Source organism: Nelumbo lutea, chromosome 4, assembly GCF_056320005.1.
Source record: "Nelumbo lutea isolate HS-2025 chromosome 4, American lotus-T2T, whole genome shotgun sequence".
NCBI classification, from domain to species: domain Eukaryota; kingdom Viridiplantae; phylum Streptophyta; class Magnoliopsida; order Proteales; family Nelumbonaceae; genus Nelumbo; species Nelumbo lutea.
The window spans coordinates 65,157,837-65,169,932 of record NC_142687.1 but is presented as its reverse complement, the minus strand read 5'-3'; the positions used below and the strand labels follow the sequence as shown (position 1 = coordinate 65,169,932).

The window sequence follows — 12,096 nt, the reverse complement described above, 5'->3', positions numbered from 1 at the left end:
TCAATTAATCCTACAATATATGTGCCTAAGGTCTCACCCTGGCAGCTGAGACAAGCTACCCCAACCGACTTGGTGGCACCATAGTGTCATCCTTGTCAGGATAGGTCTCCCTAGACCGACCGACTAGCTGTGAACAATCTAAACTAACACGAGTCTCACTAAGTGTCCAGTTTAATGGTATTGCACAGAAACATACCAAGGGAACATGAATCAAATATGCACTTTTATTCATTTACAATAAACTCATAAAGTACATCATTCTGATTGAAGCTAAGGCATACAAAACTGTCTAACGGTTTTGATGTAATATTATTTTCATTCTTGGTCTGGAATTATTTTTTTTATTTTTAGACAGAATGTATAGGAATTCAATTCTGATGTAATATTAATAGAAAATAGGTTTTTCTATTTTATTTCATTCATAGTTGAAGCAGATTGCGTAGATGAGAGATTTTCGCAGATATGGGTTCGGCCATTTGTGATTTGCAGTTTTGAAAACTGCATACTACGATCTAACTTTTGTTTTACAGGGTTCAAATCAATTTTTCTTGAATTAAATCTTGAATTAAAAATCAAACCATAGACCCATTCGAACCAAATTGGACCAAACTGGTTGGACTGAATTTATGGTTCGATGGGGGTTGTTCTCATCCCTAATTTTTCACTCATGGGTCCAAGAGTTGATGGTTAATTGCAAGATGCAATTCAGCCAATATCTGCAAAACCCATTTTTAATATGTTAAAACTACTTTAGCCCATTTCAGTATAAAAGCTATATGGGCCGAACTGTTCTTTGCAATTCAGCCCATCTACCTAGATAATATTAATGAGTAATATTATGAAAATTTATATGGGCTTTAATTATGAGTTTTACAGTTATTTAATTGATTAGATCAATTATGTTTTTCATGCATGTGATGTATGGATGTGTGATGTGCAACGTTCATGGGCCATAAGTACTTGGCCCAAGCTGATTCGATAGTAGCTCTTGCGCACACCATGGTTGAACGCACATCATTGCCATGGTGTCCTTAAGATCATTGGATGATCTCCCTTCATGGTGGGCCCCACTCTAGCTTCCTCTCCAAGAGGAGTCGTGCAAAACTCTAGTCGTTTAGGGCCCATCTAAATCTAGCTTTATTAAAGTCATTGCGAGCCATTTTGGTTTGACCTAAATTAAAGTAGGGTGTAATATTTCGTTCTCTCCACTGAAATATGCGTGCATGTGATAGGAAGACTCAAATGATGAACTCTCTAAAGGTCTTCAATCATTAACATGAAGATGGGTCATTCAGTAATGAGAAAACACACCATAAAATTGGGTTATCCATTTGTTGTTGGATCTGTTGGATTGTTTCATAAGATGATAGGGGCGTCATAGACTGATGTAGGAAGGGCCTATCCTAAAATGGAAGACTCTCTCATGGTACCTTGGCGTTCATGAATATGATGGGTGAGCATTCACTAGACAGAAAGGTTTAACCTAAAATGGCAATGAACCTTGTCTGACAGAGGCCAAAGGGAAAGATCATAAGATGAGTGGATATGATCCTTCACAGAAAGGTGGTGGGGTTATGCAGCTAAAACAGATGGCTCCATGCACCCAATGTGATTTTTCACATTTCCAAAGACATAATTCACAGTCTCCGTCACTAAGATAGGAGGAAAATCTTAGAGATGAATAAATGGAAGTGAAACATAGATTAAAAGTCCTATATATGTAGATAACATGAATCAAATAAGGTTGTGGACTAATATTTGCTTTGCCCTTTATCAAAAATGGCAAATAGTCAATTCGCTAAATTGTTGGACAACAACAAGCTTAAGGGCCCAAATTATGCTGACTGGTTCCATAACCTTATGCTGGTCCTAACGTCCGAGAAATTGAACAAAATTGCTAAAAACCCTACTCCGGATCGTTTGGGTGACAGGGCTTCTGAGGCCAGACGAAGAGAGTATCAAGAATGGGAGGAGAAAAATTATCTTGCTCGATGTTATATTATAGTCTCTTTGGATAATCCGATACAGCGACAATTCGATAAGATTGAAGTGTCCAAAGACATATTGGATAGTCTAAAGACTATGTATGAGGAACATAACAGTTATACTCGCTAGAAGGTCTTAAAGTTGTTTATGACCGCACAGATGACTGAGAACCAATAGGTTCATGACCATTGTCTAAAGATGATGGGTTATATTAATGAACTAGAGGCTCTCGGGTCAGGGCTAGACCATGACACTAAAATTGATGCTATCCTCAATTCCCTGCCTCCCTCATTCAATCAGTTTACTATGAACTATAATATGAATAAGCTAAATGTTAGCCTTCAGGAACTCAACAATATGTTGCAAAGGGCTGAATAACTGATTAAGAAGGATAAGCCAATAGCCATGCTTGTTGAATGTGGCTAATCGGGCAAGAGAAAGCGGAAGGCTAAAGGAAAGACTAAGAAGAAAAATAGCAAAGTTAAGAAGCAAAAGAATGATAAGGCATCGGATGTCTGTCACTTTTGCAAATAGGCCGACCACTGGAAGAGGAACTGTCCTCAATTTTTGGAGACTAAGAAGAAAGGTAATTTTGAATCTTTTATCATAGAGACCAATTTGTTGGTCACTTCTGCTTCCTGGTGTATGGACTCCGGAGCTTCAACTCATGCGTGTAACTCACTGCAAGTGTTCAAGATAAGCAAAAGACTGAGTGGCGGAGAAATGACACTCTACTTCGGGACTTTTGTAAAAGTTGCAGCTACAGCCATAGGAACTATAGAATTAGTTTTCAGATAATGAATTATTGTACTAAAAGATTGTCTTTTCGTACCAAATTTAAGAAAATTTTGATTTTTGTCTAAAAATTGTGCATGGATGGTTATTTTATCTTATTCAATAATGTGATTACTATTAAACGGAATAACAAATTCCTCGTATACGGAGAACTTGAGAATAGTCTCTATGTTCTCCATCATTCTCTGGAAATGAACCTTACCAAAACTACGTCAGAAATAATCCCCAAGAAGAGAACACATGATACAGTGAATCCCACGTGCCTGTGGCATTACCGACTTGGCCACATTAATATAGATCATATCACAAAGCTGGTAAAGGATGGTCCTTTGGATTTTCTAACTATAGAAGATCTTCCAACTTGTGAACATTGCCTTCAGGGTAACATGACGAAACGGCCATTTAACGGTAAGCTTGAAAGATGTACAGGCACACTTGACCTTATACATACTGATGTATGTGGTCCCCTGAATGTTATGACACATAACCGGCATGCTTATTTCATAACCTTTACCGATGATTACTCACAGTATGGTTACGTGTACCTAATGAGACATAAGTCTGAATCTTTTGAAAAGTTCAAAGAATTCAAGCAAGAGGTCGAGAAATAGTTAGAGAGAGAAATTAAGACCCTTTGATCAAATCGATGTGGCGAGTATCTCTCTAACGAATTCAGGAACTACTTAAAGGACAATGGGATAGTATCACAACTAGCTCCTCCTGCTACACCACAGTTAAACGATGTATCAAAAATGAGGAACCGGACTTTATTGGATATGGTTCGATCACTTCTCATACACTCAGAGCTACCCACATCCTTTTGGGGTTACGCATGAGAGATTGCGATATACGTGCTGAACCGGTTCCAACCAAATCCGTTCTGAAGACTCGCTATGAGCTTTGGATCGGTAAGAAACCAAGTGTGAGAAATTTGAAGATTTGAGGTTGTCCGGTATATGTTAAAAGAACAGGTGCTGACAAATTGGAATCCAATACCAGCCATTGCCTTTTCATAGGCTACCCCAAAGGCTCTATGGGTTACTTATTCTATGATCCAAAAGAGCAAAATGTGTTTTGCATTCGAAATGCCCACTTCTTAGAAGAAGAATACATCCCGGATAATCATCATCAGGAAGTTGTTCTTGATGATGAGAGCTCAGGGGTAGTGAGAGATGTCCCACCAACTCCAAAAAATAACCAACCTAGGAGATCTACTCGGGTTTCCAGGCCCCCACTTCTTTTTAGCTATGACCAAGAAAGTTACTTGATAGAAGCCACGACCAGTGAAGAGGATCCCATGACTTATATGGAAGCTATGTTGGACATAGATTCCTTGAAGTTGGTAGATGTCATGAGAGCTGAGATGGACTCAAGAGACCAATGGAGTCTGGACTCTAATAGATCCGCCCCCTGGGGTAAAAGCAATTGGTTGCAAATGGATCTGAAAGAGGAAGAATGGCCCCGATGGTGAGGTTGAGACCTACAAGGTTTGTCTTGTGGTGAAAGGGTACACTCAGAAAGAAGGAATCGATTACGAGGAAACATTTTCACCCGTGACCATGCTTAAATCCATTAGGATCCTGTTAGCTGTACCAGTGTACCATGATTACAAGATTTGACAAATGGATGTCAAAACTGTGTTCTTGAATGGAGATCTTCTTGAAGATATCTATATGCAGCAACTGTAAGGTTTCATAGCTGCGGGTCAAGAACACATGGTATGTAAACTGAATTGATTCATATATAGACTTAAGCAAGCTTCTAGGAGTTAGAACATTCGGTTTGACTCCACCGTCTAATAGTTTGACTTTGAGCAAAATCCGAATGAGCCATGTATCTACAGGTAAACCAGTGGTGATAAGGTTACATTCTTGGTTCTGTATGTAGATGGCATTCTACTCATTGGGAATGATGTAGTAATGTTGACTATGGTGAAAGTGTGGCTTTCACAACAATTCTCCATTAAAGATCTTGGAGAAGCCTCCTACATACTAGGTATTCGACTCTATAGAGATAGATCGAAAAGGATAATAAGATTATCCCAATCTGCTTGCATTGACAAAATAGTTAAGAGATACAGCATAGAGAACTCCAAGAAAGGAAATGTTCCTTTCAGACATGGAATCACTCTCTCTAGGGGCATATCTCCCAAGACTCCCGAAGAGATTGAGGGTATAAAAGAGGCTCCCTATACCTCAGCCGTAGGGAGCATCATGTATGCCATGTTGTGCACTCGTCCTGACATTTTTCAGGCAGTGAGTGTAGTCAAAAGACACCAATCTAACCCCGGACAGGAGAATTGAACCGCTGTGAAAAACATACTAAATTACCTTCGAATGACAAAAAAGTTTTTTCTGGTATTTGATGGTAGTTCACTACAGATCCAGGGGTATACTGATGCCGATTTCCAATCAGATCTAGATGATAGAAAGTCTACATCTAGTTATATCTTCACGATAGGATCGTGTGTTGTTTGCTCAAAAAGCAGTAAACAATGGTCGACGACAGATTCCACAACCGAAGCCTAATACATTGCTGCAAGTGAAGCTGCCAAAGAATCTGTATGAATGAAAAAGTTCATTCACGAATTAGGAGTAGTTCCATCCAGCACATCACCCATTCCATTGTTGTGTGACAACACTGGAGCCATTGCTTAAGTTAAGGAACAAACAAGGGTCCACGACGGATTCCACAACCGAAGCCTAATACATTACTGCAAGTGAAGCTGCCAAAGAATCTGTATGGATAAAGAAGTTCATTCACGAATTGGGAGTAGTTTCATCCAACACATCACCCATTCCATTGTTGTGTGACAACACTGGAGCCATTGCTTAAGCTAAGGAACAAACAAGGGTCCACGACGGATTCCACAACCGAAGCCTAATACATTACTGCAAGTGAAGCTGCCAAAGAATCTGTATGGATAAAGAAGTTCATTCACGAATTGAGAGTAGTTTCATCCAACACATCACCCATTCCATTGTTGTGTGACAACACTGGAGCCATTGCTTAGGCTAAGGAGCAAATAAGGATCCACGACGGATTCCACAACCGAAGCCTAATACATTGGTGCAAGTGAAGTTGTCAAAGAATCTGTATGGATGAAGAAGTTCATTCACGAATTGGGAGTAATTCCATCCAATACATCACCCATTCCATTGTTGTGTGATAGCACTAAAGTCATTGCTTAGGCTAAGGAGCCACGAGCCCACTCGAAGTTGAAACACATCAAGATGAAGTACCATATACAACGGGAGATAGTTGAAAGAGATGACATACTGATTCAGAATGTAGCATTAGCGAAAAATGTAACAGACCTATTGACTAAACCACTGTCACAGAATGTGTTTAAGAAACACGTGAAAATAATAGGACTCCAACTTGTACCAGATTGAACCTAAGTGCAAGTGGGAATTGTTAGACATTGTATACCCTTAGTTCCAATCAGAATGATGTACATTATGACATTTAATGTAAATGAATAAAGTATATATTTGATTCATGTTACTATGATATGTTTATGTGTAATACCATTATATACACATATGAGACTCATGTTAGTTTAGAATCTTTATAACCATTAAATAAATCTAAGAAGATTTATCCTGTCAATGCTAACATTGATGTGCCGCCAAGTTGATTTGGGTGGCTTATCTCAACTACTAGAATGAAACCTGAAATACATGCAGTGTAGGTTTTTTTGAAACCTTGAACCAGACTAAAATTCCAATATTACCGTGGACCTTGAAAATAGATGAATAAAACTAGAATGTTACACCTGACCCCTAAACTCGATTATGATACTACACTAGGTGTCGAATTAGGTTGTCTTTAAATTATAATACCACACTAAGTGTCTGAGTTTTGTGTCCCAAGCAATTCCCTCCCCATGTTAAAAATAAACAATACCATAAGCTTGTTACCAATTTCAACATTTTTCTGCATCTACATCACAACTAGATTTCCGAAGGGGAGAGGGGCTGTGCAATAATTTAGACAAGGGAAACCGAAGCAAAAGCATGGGAAAAAAATTACCCACTAATTGCTACAAACTGAAAAAGTAAATTATAATAAGAAACAAAAAAGAAAAAGGATCACAACAACACATACGCCAAGATACAGCATTCAGAACACGTTTAGGTAATCCATCCCTTGGCTGGCTGCTGCTGCTATACAAAAACTTCTTCCCATTACCCACATCTTTAGAACACTTTGCTTTTACTGTCTAACAATCCGTCCCAGAAAGCACATCAAAATCATCATCCTCATCTCCAAGCTTGTATTCGCTGAAGTGATTGACCCTGAACTTCCATTCCCCTTTGACAGGGTCATAGGACACAAACTCTGCTCCTTGGTCTTGGGCCTTCTTCACTAGCATCTCCTTGTACTTTTCTACTCTTGGCCCTTCCGTATACTGCTTTCCTGTCTTCTTGTCGAAGCATTTTATGTTGAGAAGAGTTACTTCAGCAGGTTTGTTAAGGCCTTGTCCAACTGGAGGCTTCTTGCTTTCGTCAAGATAAACGATCACCTCCCGATTGTTAAACTGGACAAGGGACTCAAGCTCAAGCCGTCTTACATCAGTCGCACCCATGAACTTGATGCTGCCATAGCCATGCCTTCCAACAACAAAATCTTTCACCCGGCGGCAGAACCCTGGCTCAGCCCTTTCCTTGGCTGCCAATTCTTGGATTCGGGGTTCTGTGTAGTAATCAGAATGCCGGAGTTTCGGCATCAATGCCTCAATGTCAGCTCCATGCTCATATACAATTGCAGCCTCACCAGCTCTGTGCCCAGCAAGTGTAATATATGATTCCCCCTTTTCCGTGGAATTATCATGTAATCCATTTGGCTTCTGATTTATTTTGACCTTGACTGCTCCATTTTCAGCAAGATTCCCTGCATCAAGTTTAAAGGCACATAAGAATAAAGATAACACTAATAACCCAAATTATTTAATAGGCAAAAATTTCCAAGTGGACGGAACATAAAACATTAGAAAGTATAACCATGTATGAGATGAACGTAATACAAGTGCACCAGTAAATACCTCCAAACTCATTAAACTACTTTTCCTCCCACTAGTTCAATGATTAAAAGGTAAAAAGAATGAGGATGAATTCCCAATTGCAGTATTTCAAGGGAAATAATCAAACGTATAGTAGTAGTAGTGGTAGAAGAAGAAGGGAAGGATGAGCAAGAGAAGAAAAATAAAATCAGCCCAACCCAAAAGATCCAAAAGCCAAAATGAACCCCTCAAGGCCTCAACAATTACAGAGGCATTGGTCTATCACTATACAAAGAAATTCTTCCCACCCCAAATTTAGTCGGCCACACAATCCGACTCTCTGAATCCATCTAAAGGAATAAGACATGGATGAAGAGATTTATTATTCTCACTTAAAGCACTATCAAACCTCCATAAGCTTTCCTTCTAACTGTTCATCCATCTGATCACATTCCTAGAATCTGCTTCCACCACCACCAAAGAGAAACAGAGAGCAGCAGCAGCCCTTAGGCCCACTAACAAAGCAAAGATCTCACCTTTAGCAGTATCAAAGATGCAAATAGGCCCACTGAATGCCCAGAACACATCTCCATTAGCCCTTGTAATCTGACCACCAATGCCTGCCTCACCCGGATTGGCTTCTGCAACCACCATCAAACTGGATGATGTAATCGGTAGGAGGCCGAGCAAGACCAACTCTTATTGGGAAGAGCAAAGTAGGAGAGCTCAGAACCTGTATCAGATTTCTATCCAAATCACCAGCTGAAATGCCTCTAGACATTTTGTTGTCTAACATCTATGAATTGATTGGGAAGAGGGTTCTCCCTTTCAGACCCTCTAAGAAGTCTTGTTTACAAAGATTCTCTTATTATGTTCCTCCCAAATGCCCCACATTACAGCACGAACAACAGCCTTCCCAAAAGCAGTCCCCCCTATTGCCTAATCTGCAACTAGGCCCATTGATTGATAAAATCACTAAAAGAATTAGGGGGGCCCTAATCCGCTCTGGTGGGATGTTTTATAGGAGGCTTAAGTGATGACATCAAAGTCGAAGTAAATACCATGGCCACCTTGATGGCAGCAGTCATGGTTTCAAATGTCGCGAAATGTCGCCCGACATATGTCGATGTCGAGGCTCACCGACATGAAAATGGATGGTAATATAAAATTACATTATTTCCTATATTTCAGAAGTGTTGACCAAATTGGTCCAAATAACCAAAAAAAAAGACAATTTTTCCTCTTATATCAACTAATGTACATTAATAATATAATATATTAGTATATTATATTATTATAATACAATATATTAATATAAATTATTCCATTAATAATTTCTATTTAATATTTCAAATAAATTATTTATAAAAAATAATTAACAAAATATAAAAACAAAAGAATAAATTATTTACTTTATAATATAAAACATAAAATATTTTTCAAATAATAAAATATTAACTAGTTAGTATTTTTTAAAATATTTATTAAAATCAGAAAATGTTTATTAAATTTTATAATAAATCATATTCTACATTTAATATAAAAAATCAGAATAAATTTATTAAATCATAATTTATTATAAGTTTAGTATTAAAATCATAATAAATACATGAAGTTTTATAAGAAATCAGAATTTATCATAATCTTAATACTACAAAACGAAGAATCAGTTTATTAAATTTATAATAAAACATAATGTATTATAACTTTAATATTTAAAAAATCAGAATAAATATAGTTCTATTTACTAGTGTGAAATAAATGTATTAGAATTTATAATAAATCAGAATTAAAAATAAGAAAAGAAAATATCAAATAACCTTGTAAAAACATCAAAATGCATAATAAATCGATAAATCGTCATTTACTAATTTGTTATTGATCTTAGTTTCTTAGCTTTATATAATGGTTGGGAATAAGATAATAGTTTAGAAATATGTATTAATGCTTCTTTTATCATTTTACAAAATATCATTGCATATTTCCACATATTTCATAATATTTCCACAATGTCTCTAATTTTTACAATATTTCCCCTCAACATTTCCGACATTTTGACATATGTCCTATATTTTGGTAAGCGACATTTCCATCGACATCAACATTTTAAACCTTGGCGGCGGTGGGACTAGCTAAGCTTCAGGAGGAGAGGTTGGACCAACTTAAGAAGCTGGGGAGGCCAATTAGGCCTTAAGCGGGCCTAGCCCAAAAAGGACCCTACACCAAGACTAAGTCAAAATCTGGTCCTCTTCTTCCGACCCCAACCCCAACCACAACCAATGTTAAACCGGTTCCCTTACCTGTTCCACCCAACAAGAGAGCTGGAGCACTGACCCTCCCTTACCGGAAATTATCCTGGACGGAAATGCAGGCCCGTAGGGAGAAGGGCCTCTACTATAATTGTGACGAGAAATCCGTCCCAGGTCACAAATGCAAGGCCCAGCATGTGTATCTACTACAAGTAGGAGAGGAGGATCTTGAATCACAAACCAGCGACCCCGGGGTTCAAAAAATGGAGGTGGTACCGGAGGTAGATATTGTGTTATTTCCCTTCAGGCCCCAAGAACCATGAGGGTGTAGGGGCAAATATCGGGGAAGAGAAGGGCTGTCTTGATTGATAGTGGGAGCTCCCTGAATTTCATTACTCCAAGCTTAGTCAAACAACTCGGGTTAGTGATAGAGCCCATATCACCATTTGCAGTTAACGTGGCCAATGGTCACCAAATCTCTCATGAGGGGAGGTGTAGATTGGTCGAATTGAAGATTCAAGGATACAGCTTTAGAGTGGACCTACATCCGCTAGAGTTCACTGGGGCAAACGTTGTCTTGGGCATATAATGGTTACAACTACTGGGCCCTGTGGTTTGTAATTGGGCTGACTTGACAATGCAATTCACCTATGAGGGAAGTTCCTACACATTAAAGGGGGTTAAGACTTAAGACCCAACCCATAACTCCTGACAGCTTAGAGGTTATACTTAAGAACTACCAACATGGCTCTATTCCCTTACTGATGAGTATGGGCTCGATGCCCATTGGGCCTACGGTCACTCCACCCTCAGAAGACACTGGCCCTTCCCCGGACCAAACCAAATAGCTCTAGCTACTGCTTCAAACCTACTCTGGTATCTTCCAAGAACCCACTTCATTGCCACCCCCTCGAGCCCATGACCACTAGATTCCCATCCAACCTGGAGCCCCACCTGCCAATGTTAGACCCTATCGCTACCCCCATTATCAAAGGGTAGAAGTGGAGCGTATGGTGACTAAACTGTTAGACAAGGGATTTATCCAGCCTAGCAACAGCCCATTCTCGTCACCGATTATTTTGGTGAGAAAGAAAGATGGTAACTAGAAATTCTATGTGGACTATAGAGCCTTGAACCGAATCACGGTTAAAGGCCGATATCCAATACCCCTGATTGAAGAACTATTTGATGAGTTGGGACAAGCTCAATACTTTTTCCAAGATGTCCTAAAATCAGGCTTCCATCAGATCCGAGTCCACCTGGAGGATGTTCACAAAACTACATTCAGAACCTTAGACGGGCATTTTGAATTTCTAGTGATGCCCTTCGGGTTAACAAATGCACCCTTCATATTCCAGAGACTCATGAATGGGATTTTCAAACCTTTCTTGCGCCTATTTGTGCTCGTTTTCTTTGATGATATACTTGCTTACAGCCCAAGTTGGGCCTCCCATTTAGAACATTTGTAGTGTCTATTAGGACTATTGCGCCAACACCAATTGTTCGCTAAACCCTCAAGTGCTCATTTGGGTAGACCCAGATCAGTTATTTGGGGCACATCATCTCTGGAAGACAGGTGCATATAAACCCAAAAAAGATAGACTGCATGATCACCTGGGCCAGGCCCAACTCTCCACAGGCCCTCAAGGGGTTCCTGGGGCTAACGGGTTTTTACCTGGTCCATCAAAGGGTATGGGGTCCTTGCCGCTCCTCTCACTCAGTCGCTAAAGAAACATTCCTTTGAGTGGGATCAAAAAGCCGAAGAAGCCTTTCAAGCACTCAAAAAGGCAGTAACCACCCCACCTACGTTGGCCCTTCCTAATTTCAAACCTGGACTTTATAGTGGAGGCTGACGCTTCAGGTAAGAGAATAGGTGTAGTTCTAATGCAACAGGGCCGACCCCTTGGCCTATTTCAGTAAGGCTCTCTCTCCTCAGGCTCAAGCAAAATCTACTTACGAGAAGGAGCTTATGGCAATCACCCTGGCGGTTCAAAAATGGAGAGCATACCGCCTAGGCCAAAGGTTTATTGTCAGGACAGACCACTGCAGCATCAAACACTT

General features: G+C 39.4%; 1 protein-coding gene across 7 annotated transcripts in view; it reads right to left on the bottom strand.

The window, feature by feature from the left end:
* Positions 1–6,643: 6,643 nt before the first annotated feature.
* The window catches only part of LOC148860892 (nuclear pore complex protein NUP98A-like), a 30,038-nt gene continuing 24,585 nt past the window's right edge, over positions 6,644–12,096 (bottom strand). For all 7 annotated transcript variants that reach the window (XM_088985698.1, XM_088985702.1, XM_088985700.1 and 4 more), the window contains one exon: positions 6,644–7,677. In XM_088985698.1, coding sequence (XP_088841824.1) covers positions 7,007–7,677 — 671 coding nt within the window. In that variant the 3' untranslated portion in view covers positions 6,644–7,006. The remainder of the gene's footprint in view (positions 7,678–12,096) is intronic.